Raw genomic sequence first — 12008 nt, 5'->3', positions numbered from 1 at the left:
CATTACCTTTGGGTGGGACTAGGAATTCATCTTTCATTTTCCCTGTTCCACTCTGACAGTCTTTACCATTTCTAAACTTTCAACCCACCTTTGTTTTTTGGTTTTTGTAAACTTCAAAAAAAAATTTTTTGCCCCACAGTTAAGGTATTATAGTGAAGAGAAGAGGGAAATTTTGCCATCAAATATACATACCTTTAAAATGTGGCTTCCATTCATCAGCATAGGACTTTCTCAGCACCAGTTTGTTGTTGTTGTTGTTTAAGACTTTATTTATTTATTTGACAAAGAGAGATCACAACTAGGCAGAGCGGAAAGCAGAGAGAGGGGGGGAAGCAGGCTCCCTGCTGAGCAGAGAGCCTGCTGCGGACCGGGATGCTGAGATCATGACCTGAGCCTAAGGCAGAAGCTTAACCCACTGAGCCACCCAGGTGCCCCTCTCAGCATCAGTCTTATCCTCTGTAAAATGCAGGTAAAGTAGGGCTGATGTGAAGAAAATGCTAAGCACGCAGTGGGCACACAAGAGGCATTGCATCTCTCTGAACACTCTGACTCCCTGTCATATGCTCATTCCTAAACGGGAATAACTCAGTGTCGCATCCCTTTTTCCACTCTTCATGTGTTTGTACCTCTCTCTATCTTTGCTCTTGAAAGAAAGTATGGCTTTGAAGGTTCATCCCACATCAGACTTGGGTGCAGAACTCTGTTTCCTATGAGTGTCCTCACACTTGGTGTTTGGTGATTCTGGTTAAGTATCTGGGGGTGTCATGGAGGACGGGTCACATGGTGTTCTATATGGAAATACATCCTTCTACAGCTCCATGTCTCAGCTGTGCTCATGCGACCTACCAAGAGCAGTGCCATCTTGTGACTGCCCTGGTGCCTGTGGCCCCCCTGGGATGAGGAGCCCAATTTCCAGTCCCAACAAATGTCTCACTCAGGAAATAGCTCTGCCTGATAAGTCTGCTTTCTCAGCACCCCTACAATTGTGGAGACTTTTTTTTTCCAATTTCACTGGATGCACCCCACTTACAAATTTATACTTAAAAATCTTTATCACTATTTCCTTAATCCCTACTTCTTCCCCAAGCATCGCCAATACCACCAAAACTTCTCTATTGTGAATCTCAGCTACTATTTTCATGGACATTTTTAATCAGAATAGAGTCCAGAAAATACTCTGTAATTCTAGCCAGAATGGCTCTAAGTTCTTAATTTTTAGATTTAGTTATGGTACTTGATATTTAGATATAGTACTTGACAGGTGGAGCCAAGAACCCATACATTAGCATTCCTAGGTGGCTTCTTGCCAAGGAATGTATAAGTAATCCACAAGGCAGGATTTGACAGTCCATGATCTCCCCACCATCAATCACCACTCAGACCTTATTCACTTCTAGTATTCTTAAACTGACTTTGAGTTGGTTCCAAGCCCTTTGGTGGCCCCATCATTCAATTTTTAAAACCCACCAATGATCTCACTCCATAGTAAAAAGCACCCCACATTGATTATAACTGTGTTTTAAAAACTGCATTGCCAGACTCTAAGTCAAAACAAAGCAGAACACCTCTGGAAGAGGAAAATCCCGGAGCTCCAATCAGTGTAGAAGCTTACCTACAATCAGATTTATATAACGGTCTCTTCAAGTGTATTCTTCAACCGGCTTAATTAATGTAACAAAATGCAAAGGGTCATTGATCACTTTGTTGAAGGCCATCTGAGAGCAAAATATCCCCAGGAACAGAACACTCTGTTAAAATTCAGTAGTGCAAGAGAATATGGAAAGGAGTCCAACACAGAACGTATTGTTACTCTTCAACTAATGGCATTAGACAATTAAAGCTAAGTGTTTTCTATTCATTAACCAAGAGAATGTTTCCAGAAGGAAGTACACTTTTGAAATTTTTTTCCCAAAATTTTCAGTCAGAAGTACAAGAACTAGAACACTTTGCTAATTTAAAGAGTCCCAAACTTACACATACTTCCACAGTTATATTTTAACATTTGTGAAAAACAAATTTTTGCTCACTAATAATTCAACCGTGCATTGAGTGCTTTTGTGTGGCAGGTATATTTACTAAAGACTTCTCCCAACTTCTATGTACTAGAGATCCAATAAAAGTTTGTTGATTTACTCTGGTCATGAAGCCAAAAACAGAACTTTGGTGTTATACAATGTGGGATCCAAAACAAATAAAGAGACTATGATCCACAAATTAAAGCTACTGCTTTGACGCTTTTGAAGATGATTCATTATAAGAATGGTAATAATCTTCCAACACAAATTATTGATATGGCTGTCATCTCCTGTTACATGGCTTTGTCCTTTTAATTTAAAGAAAGCTTTTCCACAGTATTTAAGATTGCCCTGAAATCTTTATATTGTGCCACTGAATTCCAGCCAAATGTTTTAATGGACCCTGGTATTAAATAATTTTTATTTCAGCATTCCTTTAAAACTTCTGAATCAACAGATTCAGTCTTTAAATTGACAGGACTCTTAAAAGAGGATTCAATTGTTTGCTTTCTTCTCAAGGTGATGCTCTAATACATTCCAATGACTCAATTTCTTCAACAATATTTCAGTTATAATAAACTTTAAAAGAGAAAATAATAAAAGGTTAGGAAGCCAGCCTTCTGGGTCTAGAGATGCACCATGTCCTAACTAGCTACAGGAAGTTAAAATGAATTCTAGTAATTTCTTCAGCACCTCAGGAAACTGTATCATCCCTGTGAACACAGCAATTAAGATGATTACTGACAATCACCGTTATTAGGAATTGGATCTATTCCTATAGCTTATCAGCACATTGAGGGATATGTGGGCTCCAGGTACTATTTCCCCTATGACTGGCCTTACAACCCCCAAATAACAGAACCCAATTATGTGAAAATGATCACAGGCATGTCTGAATATTGTGTTACCATGAGTAACCTGTAAGTTAGATTTTATTAGAACGCTGGAACTGGAGAGACTTTGGGGAAAATATAAATTGTACATTTACTGACTCTGGAAAATGAGTTTCAAGCATAAGTCATGTGATCTGCCCAATCTCTTAGATTCAGAGAGGGATTGTGAAACAGTGCTACATGCCAGTTCCAACTCTTTCTTCCATACTCACTAGACTTTGCCACTCACTGATAGACAGGGGTATGCCAAGGGCTTTCTCCCCCAAGGAAGAATGTCTAGACAATAGCACGACCCATGACCATGCTCAGAATCTCTTCTGAATTATACATGAAATCAAAAGTCAGAATTTTTTTCTGAATCAAGAGGAAGAAAGAATTCTAAAAATCTTCCAGAGAACTGAGGAATCAATCAACTCCCTGTATGACTTCCTGGACAGACTAATAAACTAATCTCTGATGATTAATCAAAATGTCCCCAAATCCCATGTAACCAGATCCTCACAAATGACATGCTACTAATTGAACTGTGACCCCCCAAGATAGAAGTTTCCATTTTATCTTTTATTCCATTTTATTACTTTTGCATTTTAAATTTTATTGTTTATTTTTTTCCCCTAGGAAATAGATAGGTATGCAGCATCCCTATCTGCCTTGTTATGACAACTTTCTTCTCCCTAGTCAGTACTTTCTAAATGGAGCACTCTGATTTGGGGCAAAAAACCCCACAAGTAATCCCAGGGCTACTGATGATTCCTACCAACAATATTAGCCTTTCCAAGTATTCCATAAACATTCTTTATAACAACTAGAAGTCTTCAACTCAGGATATATGTTGATTTCTGTAATTATCTAGAAAGAAAACTAGATGTAGTATCAAAAGAACTTAATCCAATAACTACCTTTGCTGCTTATATGTATATATGAGTTGTATGACCTTGTTTCTCTGCTTCTCTTATCTCAGTGTACATCCCTCATCAATGAACTGGGAACAATAACACCTGTCCTACAGATTTCATAGGGATATGAACACAAAGTGGCTTGATGACAATGAAAGTACTTTGTTAATACCAAGGATATAAAAACAATTAGCTGATATTAGGACTCCATTCAGGATCCAGGGTATTGACAAGAATGGTGGAATTTTCTCCTGCATTATCTTGATATCTCAGATCAAGTGTGGCTAAGAAAAAGGGGATGATATTGAAAAAGTGGTTTTTGTGTATACGACCCAGAAGAAGCCAACCTTACCACGTGTGCACCCCATACTATTCCCTATTCAAGAACATAGTTCTTCCAATTGTCTTTCTTTCTCTCCTGGATCACAAATTTTCCCCTCTGTGGGATTGCTCCCTGGCTAACAAAGATATGATATTTTCCATTTTTTTTTCAAAGATTTTATTTATTTATTTGAGAAAGAGAATGAGTGAGAGAGCCTGAGAGGAGAGAGGTCAGTGGGAGAGGCAGACTCCCTGCTGAGCAGGGACCCTGATGTGGGACTCAATCCCGGGACTCCAGGATCATGACCTGAGCCGAAAGCAGTTGCTTAACCAACTGAGTCACCCAGGTGCCCCTCTTCCATTTTTGAAAAACATAAATTGACTCTGCATCTCTGTCTGGCAATTCTTCTATTTTACCAGTCCCTTTTCCAGCAAATAGTAGAATATTATTCAGCAATAAAAGAAAGGAAGTACTAATACAGACTTCAACATGGATGAGCCTTAAAACATTATGCTAAGTAAAAGAAGCCAGTCACACCACAAAAGACTAATTCCATTCATGTGAGATGTTCAGAATAGGCAAATCTATGGGGCCATGAATATATTAACAGTTGCCTAGGGCAATCTAGCTCTGTGGAAGGTGACCGTGACTTCTAAAGTGTATGGGGCTTCTTTTTAGGATGACTGAAGATGTTCTAAAAGTAGAGTGTGGTAATGGTTGCACAACTCTGGGAATACACTAAGAACTCTTGAATTATACACATTAAGTGGGCAAATTTAATTATATATATATTATATTTCAATAAAGAACTATATGAGGTTAATAGTAGTCATAAATCAAGTTGACAAAATGCACTCTTGACATATTGTGTTGAGAATGGCCGTTCACCTCTGTGGCCTTTCTCCCCCAAATCCATAACTTCATTCTAAGCATGAGAAAAACATCAGCCAAGTTCAAATTGAGGGATATTCTATTAAACACCAAACTGGTACTCCTCAAAACTATCAAGGCCATCAAAATTATGGAATGTTAGAGAAACTGTCACATCCTGTCACTGGAGGAGACGTGATGACTAAGTGTCACACAGTATCCTGGGTAAGATCCTGGAACAGAAAAAGTGCACCAGGAAAAAACTAAGGAAATTTGAATAAAGTATGACATTAACTAACTTCATAGAAAAACTATCCATGTTGGTTTGTTAATTATGACAAATTCACCACACTAATGTAAGGTGTTAATAATAGGGGGACTTTGATGTAAAGTGAATGGAAACTCTGTATTATCTTTGCAACTTTCCCATAAATCTAACACTTTTTTTAAAAAGCAATATACAAACATTAGCTAATAGTTCTAAAACTTGTATTAAAATTGTAGTACTAGTAATAGGGATAGTAGTTAGTAATACAAGGATCCTTAGCAGGCTGAACTAGAGAACTTAATTATCCTGGTTTTTCACATGCAGCACGTATATGCCAAGTTGAACTAGTGCCTCCTGGAGGAACCATAAACTTCAACAATCAGAAGATAGAAATCTGTCCAGTTCACATTAAAAAAAAGAAGGGGGAGGGGAATAAATCCTTAGTAGGGTCTTCATCTAGAGGCTTTATAATGATTACAAAAGGATGTGTTGAGAAGGACTAAATCCAAACTCTTTTATGAGAACTATATGCTACTATTCTGCATAATTAAATATAATGAAAAGTAGAATATATATAGTATGGCTTCATTTAACATTTTCTAGTGGATCCTCATGAGAGAGATAACCCTTCCCCATGGTGGCCAAGGACAGAGGCCCTGGCTTATCTCTTCCTTAGTTCCCACCTTGCTCTTCTCAACCATCTCTGTATGGAATCTCTCTCTCTCAACACCATGTTTTAAATAACTGATTAAATTTTATCAATTTAATCAGTCTCCTTTCTTACCCTCACTATACTGTGCAAAAGTGGCTGCTTACCTCCTCATTATGAAAATGGCCTCGTGGAGCTGACGTTTTCAGAACACGACGCTGTATCTCCTTTGACAGCTGCATCTCTCCTTCTGTCTTAGCAACGGGAGGCCAAGCATCCCACAGACTGTGACATCACCTCATCAGATAACAATGATGACTTTTGATGGTTTCCACAAGCTTCCTAGAGAAAGAGATAGAGCTCCACTTAGTCACATGATCTGCAAGTGGAACTTGCATACTAATTTTTTTTTTTTAAAGATTTATTTATTTAGTTGGGAGAGAGAGAGAGAGAGAGAGAGAGCACGAGCAAGAGGAGCAGAGGGAGAGAGAATATGAAGCAGACTCAGTGCTGAGCCTGGAGCCCAACATGGGGCTCCATCCCATGACCCTGAGATCAGACCCAAGCTGAAACCAAGAGTCAGACGCTCAACAGACGGCACCACCCAGGCATCCCAGAACTTGCGTACTAAATTACCGCTGGTCCGCATGATAGGTCTCGCTATCTCACACCTCCAGAATGCCACACACATCTGCAGGAACATTCTTCCTGTCTGTCTTTACCTCCAGATTTTGGCTTAGATGTCACTGAGACCAGAAAGCCCTCACAAAACGCCCTTTGACCTCAACTCCAGATCAGGTGCTCTCATAGAACCAAAACTTTTCTGTCTTCTGAGTCATCACAATGTATTATGACTACCCATCAGATTATAAGGTACATGATGCCACTGGCAATGTCTCTCTGGATCATTGTCGAATTCTCAAGGGCCAGGACGTTGACTGGTACATAGGAGGGATGCAAATGAATGTCCTAAGTGAATGAATAAATTCCTTCCCAATCAAAACATATTGTAAAATCACTTTCCCCTGAAGATTGTGTCATACTCTTTCTCAAGGAACTTTACGTCCTGGTACAGAGGCTTGTAAAGAAGCAATCTTCATCTCATCTCATATCTCATGCATTGCCTTAGCAAAATTGTCAAGGCTTAAGAACAATGGCCCAGAGATATTTTCAGATTTGTCTCTTTGTCACTTTACTTGGGATAAGGAATAGCAACAGAAATAAAACTTTAGCAATGGTGTATGAAAGATGATCTCCAGAACATTTTTTTCTATAGGTTTGCTTCTATACCGAATAACAGCTGTTAGAATCCAAACTATGGTTACACTAAAAACTTGTGAATATTTTAGAAAGTGATTAAACTCAATCTAAGATATTGGGAGTTAACTAAAAATAATTACAAGTGGGATTAAATATATTCTCTATTATCCCACTGGAGATGTATTTTCCACTTGATTAATTTTAGAAACATCATTATATTTGTTTTACTCCACACTTTGTTAAATTTTTAAAAATATATTTATTTCAACAAAAAGCTGAAATGTATTGGAGACTCATTTTGTTAATTAACCAATCTCCACTTAAAAGAGATTTTTTAATATTAAAGAGTAAAATGTTTGCAAAAATCTTCTAACAAAATTTTGTAGTATTAAAAACTAGAAAAGGATCATGGCTACATATTTTGAAGTAATTATTTCCATGCCTGAATTTATTCAACATTTACTGGGGGCTATCTTATATTACACACTGTACTACATCCCTGGAGGACAAAGAAATTAATAAACTTACCCATCCCCTGAAGAAGCTTACCATGTATTAGAGAGATGGACAAATATAGATCATCGCAATAAAAAGTTTTAGTAGTGATGGCAAAGCTTGCCTGGGGGACTGTGGAAGCTCATGTCAGAGATATTAACCTTGAAACATGCGGCTTTTCTTAAAGACAGTGCTTCCTCACTGACATTAAGTGAAAAGAGGTCAGTTGATATTAAATGTGGATTCAGTGCTCCACCTGACAATTGTAGAGAAAAGCACAAAGACAGATGAAATTCAAACTTTAAGTTTGGAAATTTAGCAGCAATATATATGTTGGGTTTATGCTTAGAAGAAGTTAAATGTTTAAGTGACCACAATGGGATAACACAGTAGAAATCTCAACAATGGAAAGGCAAGACTTTCACAGGGAGAAAGAGCAAAGTGTAAAGGAAAGAACATGGGCTTTGACTTAAGTAGACAGGTTGAATCACAACTTTGTCACTTACTACTCACATATCTTTAGACAAATCACATATATTCTCTAAATCCCAATTTCCCCATATGCAAAATGGAGCTAATATTAGCTTACACATGGAGTTATTATAAGCGTTAAATAAGATAATATTTACATATCTTTACGAGTCATCATAAAGAACTTGGATGTGATGGTAGCAATGTCATTGTGTAGCAAGCAGAGATTCAACTATAGGTTGCTTAGTCCTTGGTGAGGAGTGGGAGGTTGTTGGCAGGTCTGAAGCAGTGACTAGAGGTCAGAGAACCTGGAGTACTAGACAGGAGACAAAGACAAGGATGTAAGTGATGATGACGATGAAGACGATACTACTGTAGCTCCTTCCAAAGCTCAGAATATTTATCACTAAATTAAGTCTTTGATTTCCTAGGACTGATTAAAATATTTACTCATAATCTTAAAAGTCTGCTCAGAAAAAAATTGGGCTTCAGTCAACCTCTGGACTGAGTAAATCCTTCTTATCTCTGTAAGAAGTCAGAATCTCTGGAATAATACTTTACCTGGTATTTTATGAACCTATGTGAAAATTACACCTTCTCCCACAGAACAACTTCTTAACCCCAGTGAGCAAAATATGAAATATAACTACCCTCCATGCACTGAATCCAAAGAGAAGCTCAGGGAACAGTGAGTGAGGCAGAACAGGGGACTTGGGCACATTCTTGGAGGGCAGGGAGACCTTCAAGAAAGTGATCAAATGACCCTAGAAGGGAGGGAAAGAGTAACTTGAGAGTAGGCGGATAGATCATAGGTGGCACTGCAAGAAAGCAGTAAGAGTTGTTCAAAAAGAGATAGTAATGGTTAAAAAAAAAAAAAAAAAAAGACAAAGGCTATTTGTGCCCTTGGATGCAAAGTCTTACAGCTAACATTTGGAGAGCCAAGGAAAGAGGTAGTTAACTATAGATCCGAGAAGAATAACAGTAAGAGAGTAGCATTACTCCCACAATGTAGGCTACAAGGGGCATTCCTAGCTGAGGTAGAAGAGAGATGGCTAAGAGTAAGACAGAGCCCCAGGATCAGACAACAAAAAATGCCAGGAAGAAAAGGGAAGTTTTACAACACAGGAAACCAAGATGGAGTCTATCACCAGGATTAGGAACAAGGTTGGGCAATGAATTTATACTAGATTCTGATGACGGAGTACGTGTCTAGATGTAGAATCTTTATTTCTACACTGAAGACCCTTAAATAGCCCTCTCTCAAAACAGGATCCCCCTGAAGGCCAGAACTAGATAGAGGCTGTTAGCCCTAGCTTTGGTAAAACAGCCAGAAGGTCAAAAGGGATGAGGGCGAAGAATCTGTTCCTTCCATTTTGGGTAGTTTTCAAGTTCAGAACATCTAGAAAGTTTGGGCCAAGGAAGCTGAAATTTCTCAAAATCTGTGAGAGACTAAAGGTAACTGAAAATTTCTTTTATTTTTTTATTTATTTTTAAAGATTTTTTTTACTTTTATTTTTAAGTAATCTCTACACTCAACATGGAGCTTGAACTTATGACCCCAAGATCAAGTCGCATGCTCCATTGACTGAGCCAGCCAGCTGCCCCTGAAAACTTATTTCAAGATATGTAAAGTGTTGTTTTTGAAGAAAAGCAATCAATTATTATCTTCTCTACCCAAAGATAACCATGGCTACAGTTTTAATATGTCCTTCATAAAATTAAAATATTATGGTCTCTTTATATAGTCACTAATCAAAGGGTAATATTTCCATAGTGCTTTAAAGTTTCAAAGCCCTTATCATGTTCATTATTTTTAAATTTTATTTTCTCAATATCTCTGTGAAGTAAATGAATGAAATATGAATATGAAGTAAATGAATGAAAATATGATCAGGCATATTTTCAGATATAGAAATGGATGTATTAAGGTCTTAAAACCACTTAACATAGACAAAACCAAATGATGTAACTCTGAGTCCAGGACAATCTCCAGAATCTGCAAAATTGTGCTCTTTGATAATCTTGTCCCTGGGCAATCTTGGATATTAATTTCATCCTACCTATTGTCCTGGTTCCCATGAATTGCTTGTTCTTAGGAGCAGGGTCAGCTCTACGTAAAATTTCCAAGTTTGTTTTCTCTGTCCTGCATCTCCCTTTACCCTGAAGGAAAGCTGGACAATGGGAAGGGCAAAACTTGGGATCCAGGCTGACTTGGCTTCCAGTCCCAGCTCTAAGACTCTACCACGTCCGCCAAAGTACTTACCAGCACCTACGCTTCATTTTCTAATTTGAAAAATGAAAGATGCAATACTATTTTGGAGGACTTTTGGCCTTTTAAATATGATAATGTATGTCAAGCAGCTAGTGTAGTAGTGTCTGGAGCATAGTAGACATCCAATAACCATCAGCTTTTTTAAAAGACATTTTATCCTTTTCAAAATATTACATTACCTCATTTGATTGAGGGGAGCAATATTGGCTCCATTTTACAGATTAAACTATAAGCTTAAGATCATTTCTCAGGGCCACATATAAGGTAAGTAGAGACGAGATCAGACCCTAGGTCTCCTAACACTTGTCACAGACATCTTTGGTGGCCCATGTCACAATCTCTTAGCTGGCCTCTGATTTCAGCCATTGCTACAGTGGATGGTTCATTCCTATTTGCAGAAAACATCCTGCTTCTGCTATCCATTGTGCCTGGACTGTCTATCTTCTCTGCCTCAAGTTTCTCTCTAAAGCCCCCCATGTAATTCCATGCACGAGAATCGTGGAAGTGTGGACCATTAAGGACCCTAAGGACACTCCTCAACAAAGGCGAGATTGGCCACCAGGGGATCAATGCCCTGCCTCTCTTTCCCTGGACGGATAATCCTGAAATGCGTGACTTGATCCACAGTTGCCTACAGGGGGATCCACTGCAATAATACGCCCTATTTTAGCTTTTCTTCTATCACACTCTCTCTCTTTCCCTAATACTGCTTCCTGGGATGATCTCACAAATTAACTGCCTGCATTGAAGTCCTTATCTCAGACTACATCTTGAGAGCTAATGATTAGGGGTTCGGCATTGGGGGGGCTGTTTTACTTTCATTGGTTTGTTTGTTTTCTTTTCGTTTGTGTTTGCACTGCATTTCTCTTAATTTCTCCGTAGGTCACCAAGATGCTGGCGGTGGTTGTAATTCTGTTTGCCCTTTTATGGATGCCCTACAGGACTCTTGTGGTTGTCAACTCATTTCTCTCTAGCCCTTTCCAAGAAAATTGGTTCTTGCTCTTTTGCAGAATTTGCATTTATCTCAACAGTGCCATCAACCCAGTGATTTACAATCTCATGTCCCAGAAATTCCGTGCCGCCTTCAGAAACCTCTGCAACTGCAAGCAGAAGCCGGTGGAGAAACCCGCTAACTACAGCGTGGCCCTGAATTACAGTGTCATCAAGGAGTCAGATCATTTCAGCACAGAGCTGGATGATATCACTGTCACGGACACTTATTTATCAGCCACCAAAGTATCTTTTGATGATACCTGCTTGGCTTCGGAAATAACCTTTAGCCAAAGCTGATTCATGAATGAGAAGAAAAGGGACCACAGAGTAAATGAGAATCTGTGCCGTCATCAGCCCAAGAGGAAACAGCCAGTGCTTGTACCTGAAGACAGCGCAGATAAAATCTTTGCCAATGCTCTAATAAATCCTGGCCTAAGATAGTTTAACCCATAAGTACGCTTCATATTTTCCTTCTAGCATCACAAAAATGTGTCCCCCCACAAGTGGAGCAGATTGTGAAAGAACCAAATGATAGAAAGAGAAGTGTGGCTCTTTCCGTTTAATCTGAGAAATTTGCTATATTTTCTGGGGCTGTGAAGCGTAG

At 38.6% G+C, this 12008-nt stretch overlaps 1 protein-coding gene across 1 annotated transcript in view; it reads left to right on the top strand.

The window, feature by feature from the left end:
• LOC111146814 (thyrotropin releasing hormone receptor) overlaps nucleotides 1-11701 on the top strand; it is a 35281-nt gene extending 23580 nt beyond the window's left edge. The window contains exon 2 of the mRNA XM_022502509.1: nucleotides 11294-11701. Coding sequence (XP_022358217.1) covers nucleotides 11294-11701 — 408 coding nt within the window. The remainder of the gene's footprint in view (nucleotides 1-11293) is intronic.
• The last annotated feature ends 307 nt before the right edge of the window (nucleotides 11702-12008 follow it).

This window comes from Enhydra lutris, unplaced genomic scaffold (assembly GCF_002288905.1).
Source record: "Enhydra lutris kenyoni isolate GAN:26980312 unplaced genomic scaffold, ASM228890v2 scaffoldscaffold14, whole genome shotgun sequence".
Taxonomy (NCBI): domain Eukaryota; kingdom Metazoa; phylum Chordata; class Mammalia; order Carnivora; family Mustelidae; genus Enhydra; species Enhydra lutris.
The sequence above is the reverse complement of the archived record's forward strand: the minus strand, read 5'-3'. Positions and strand labels throughout refer to the sequence as shown.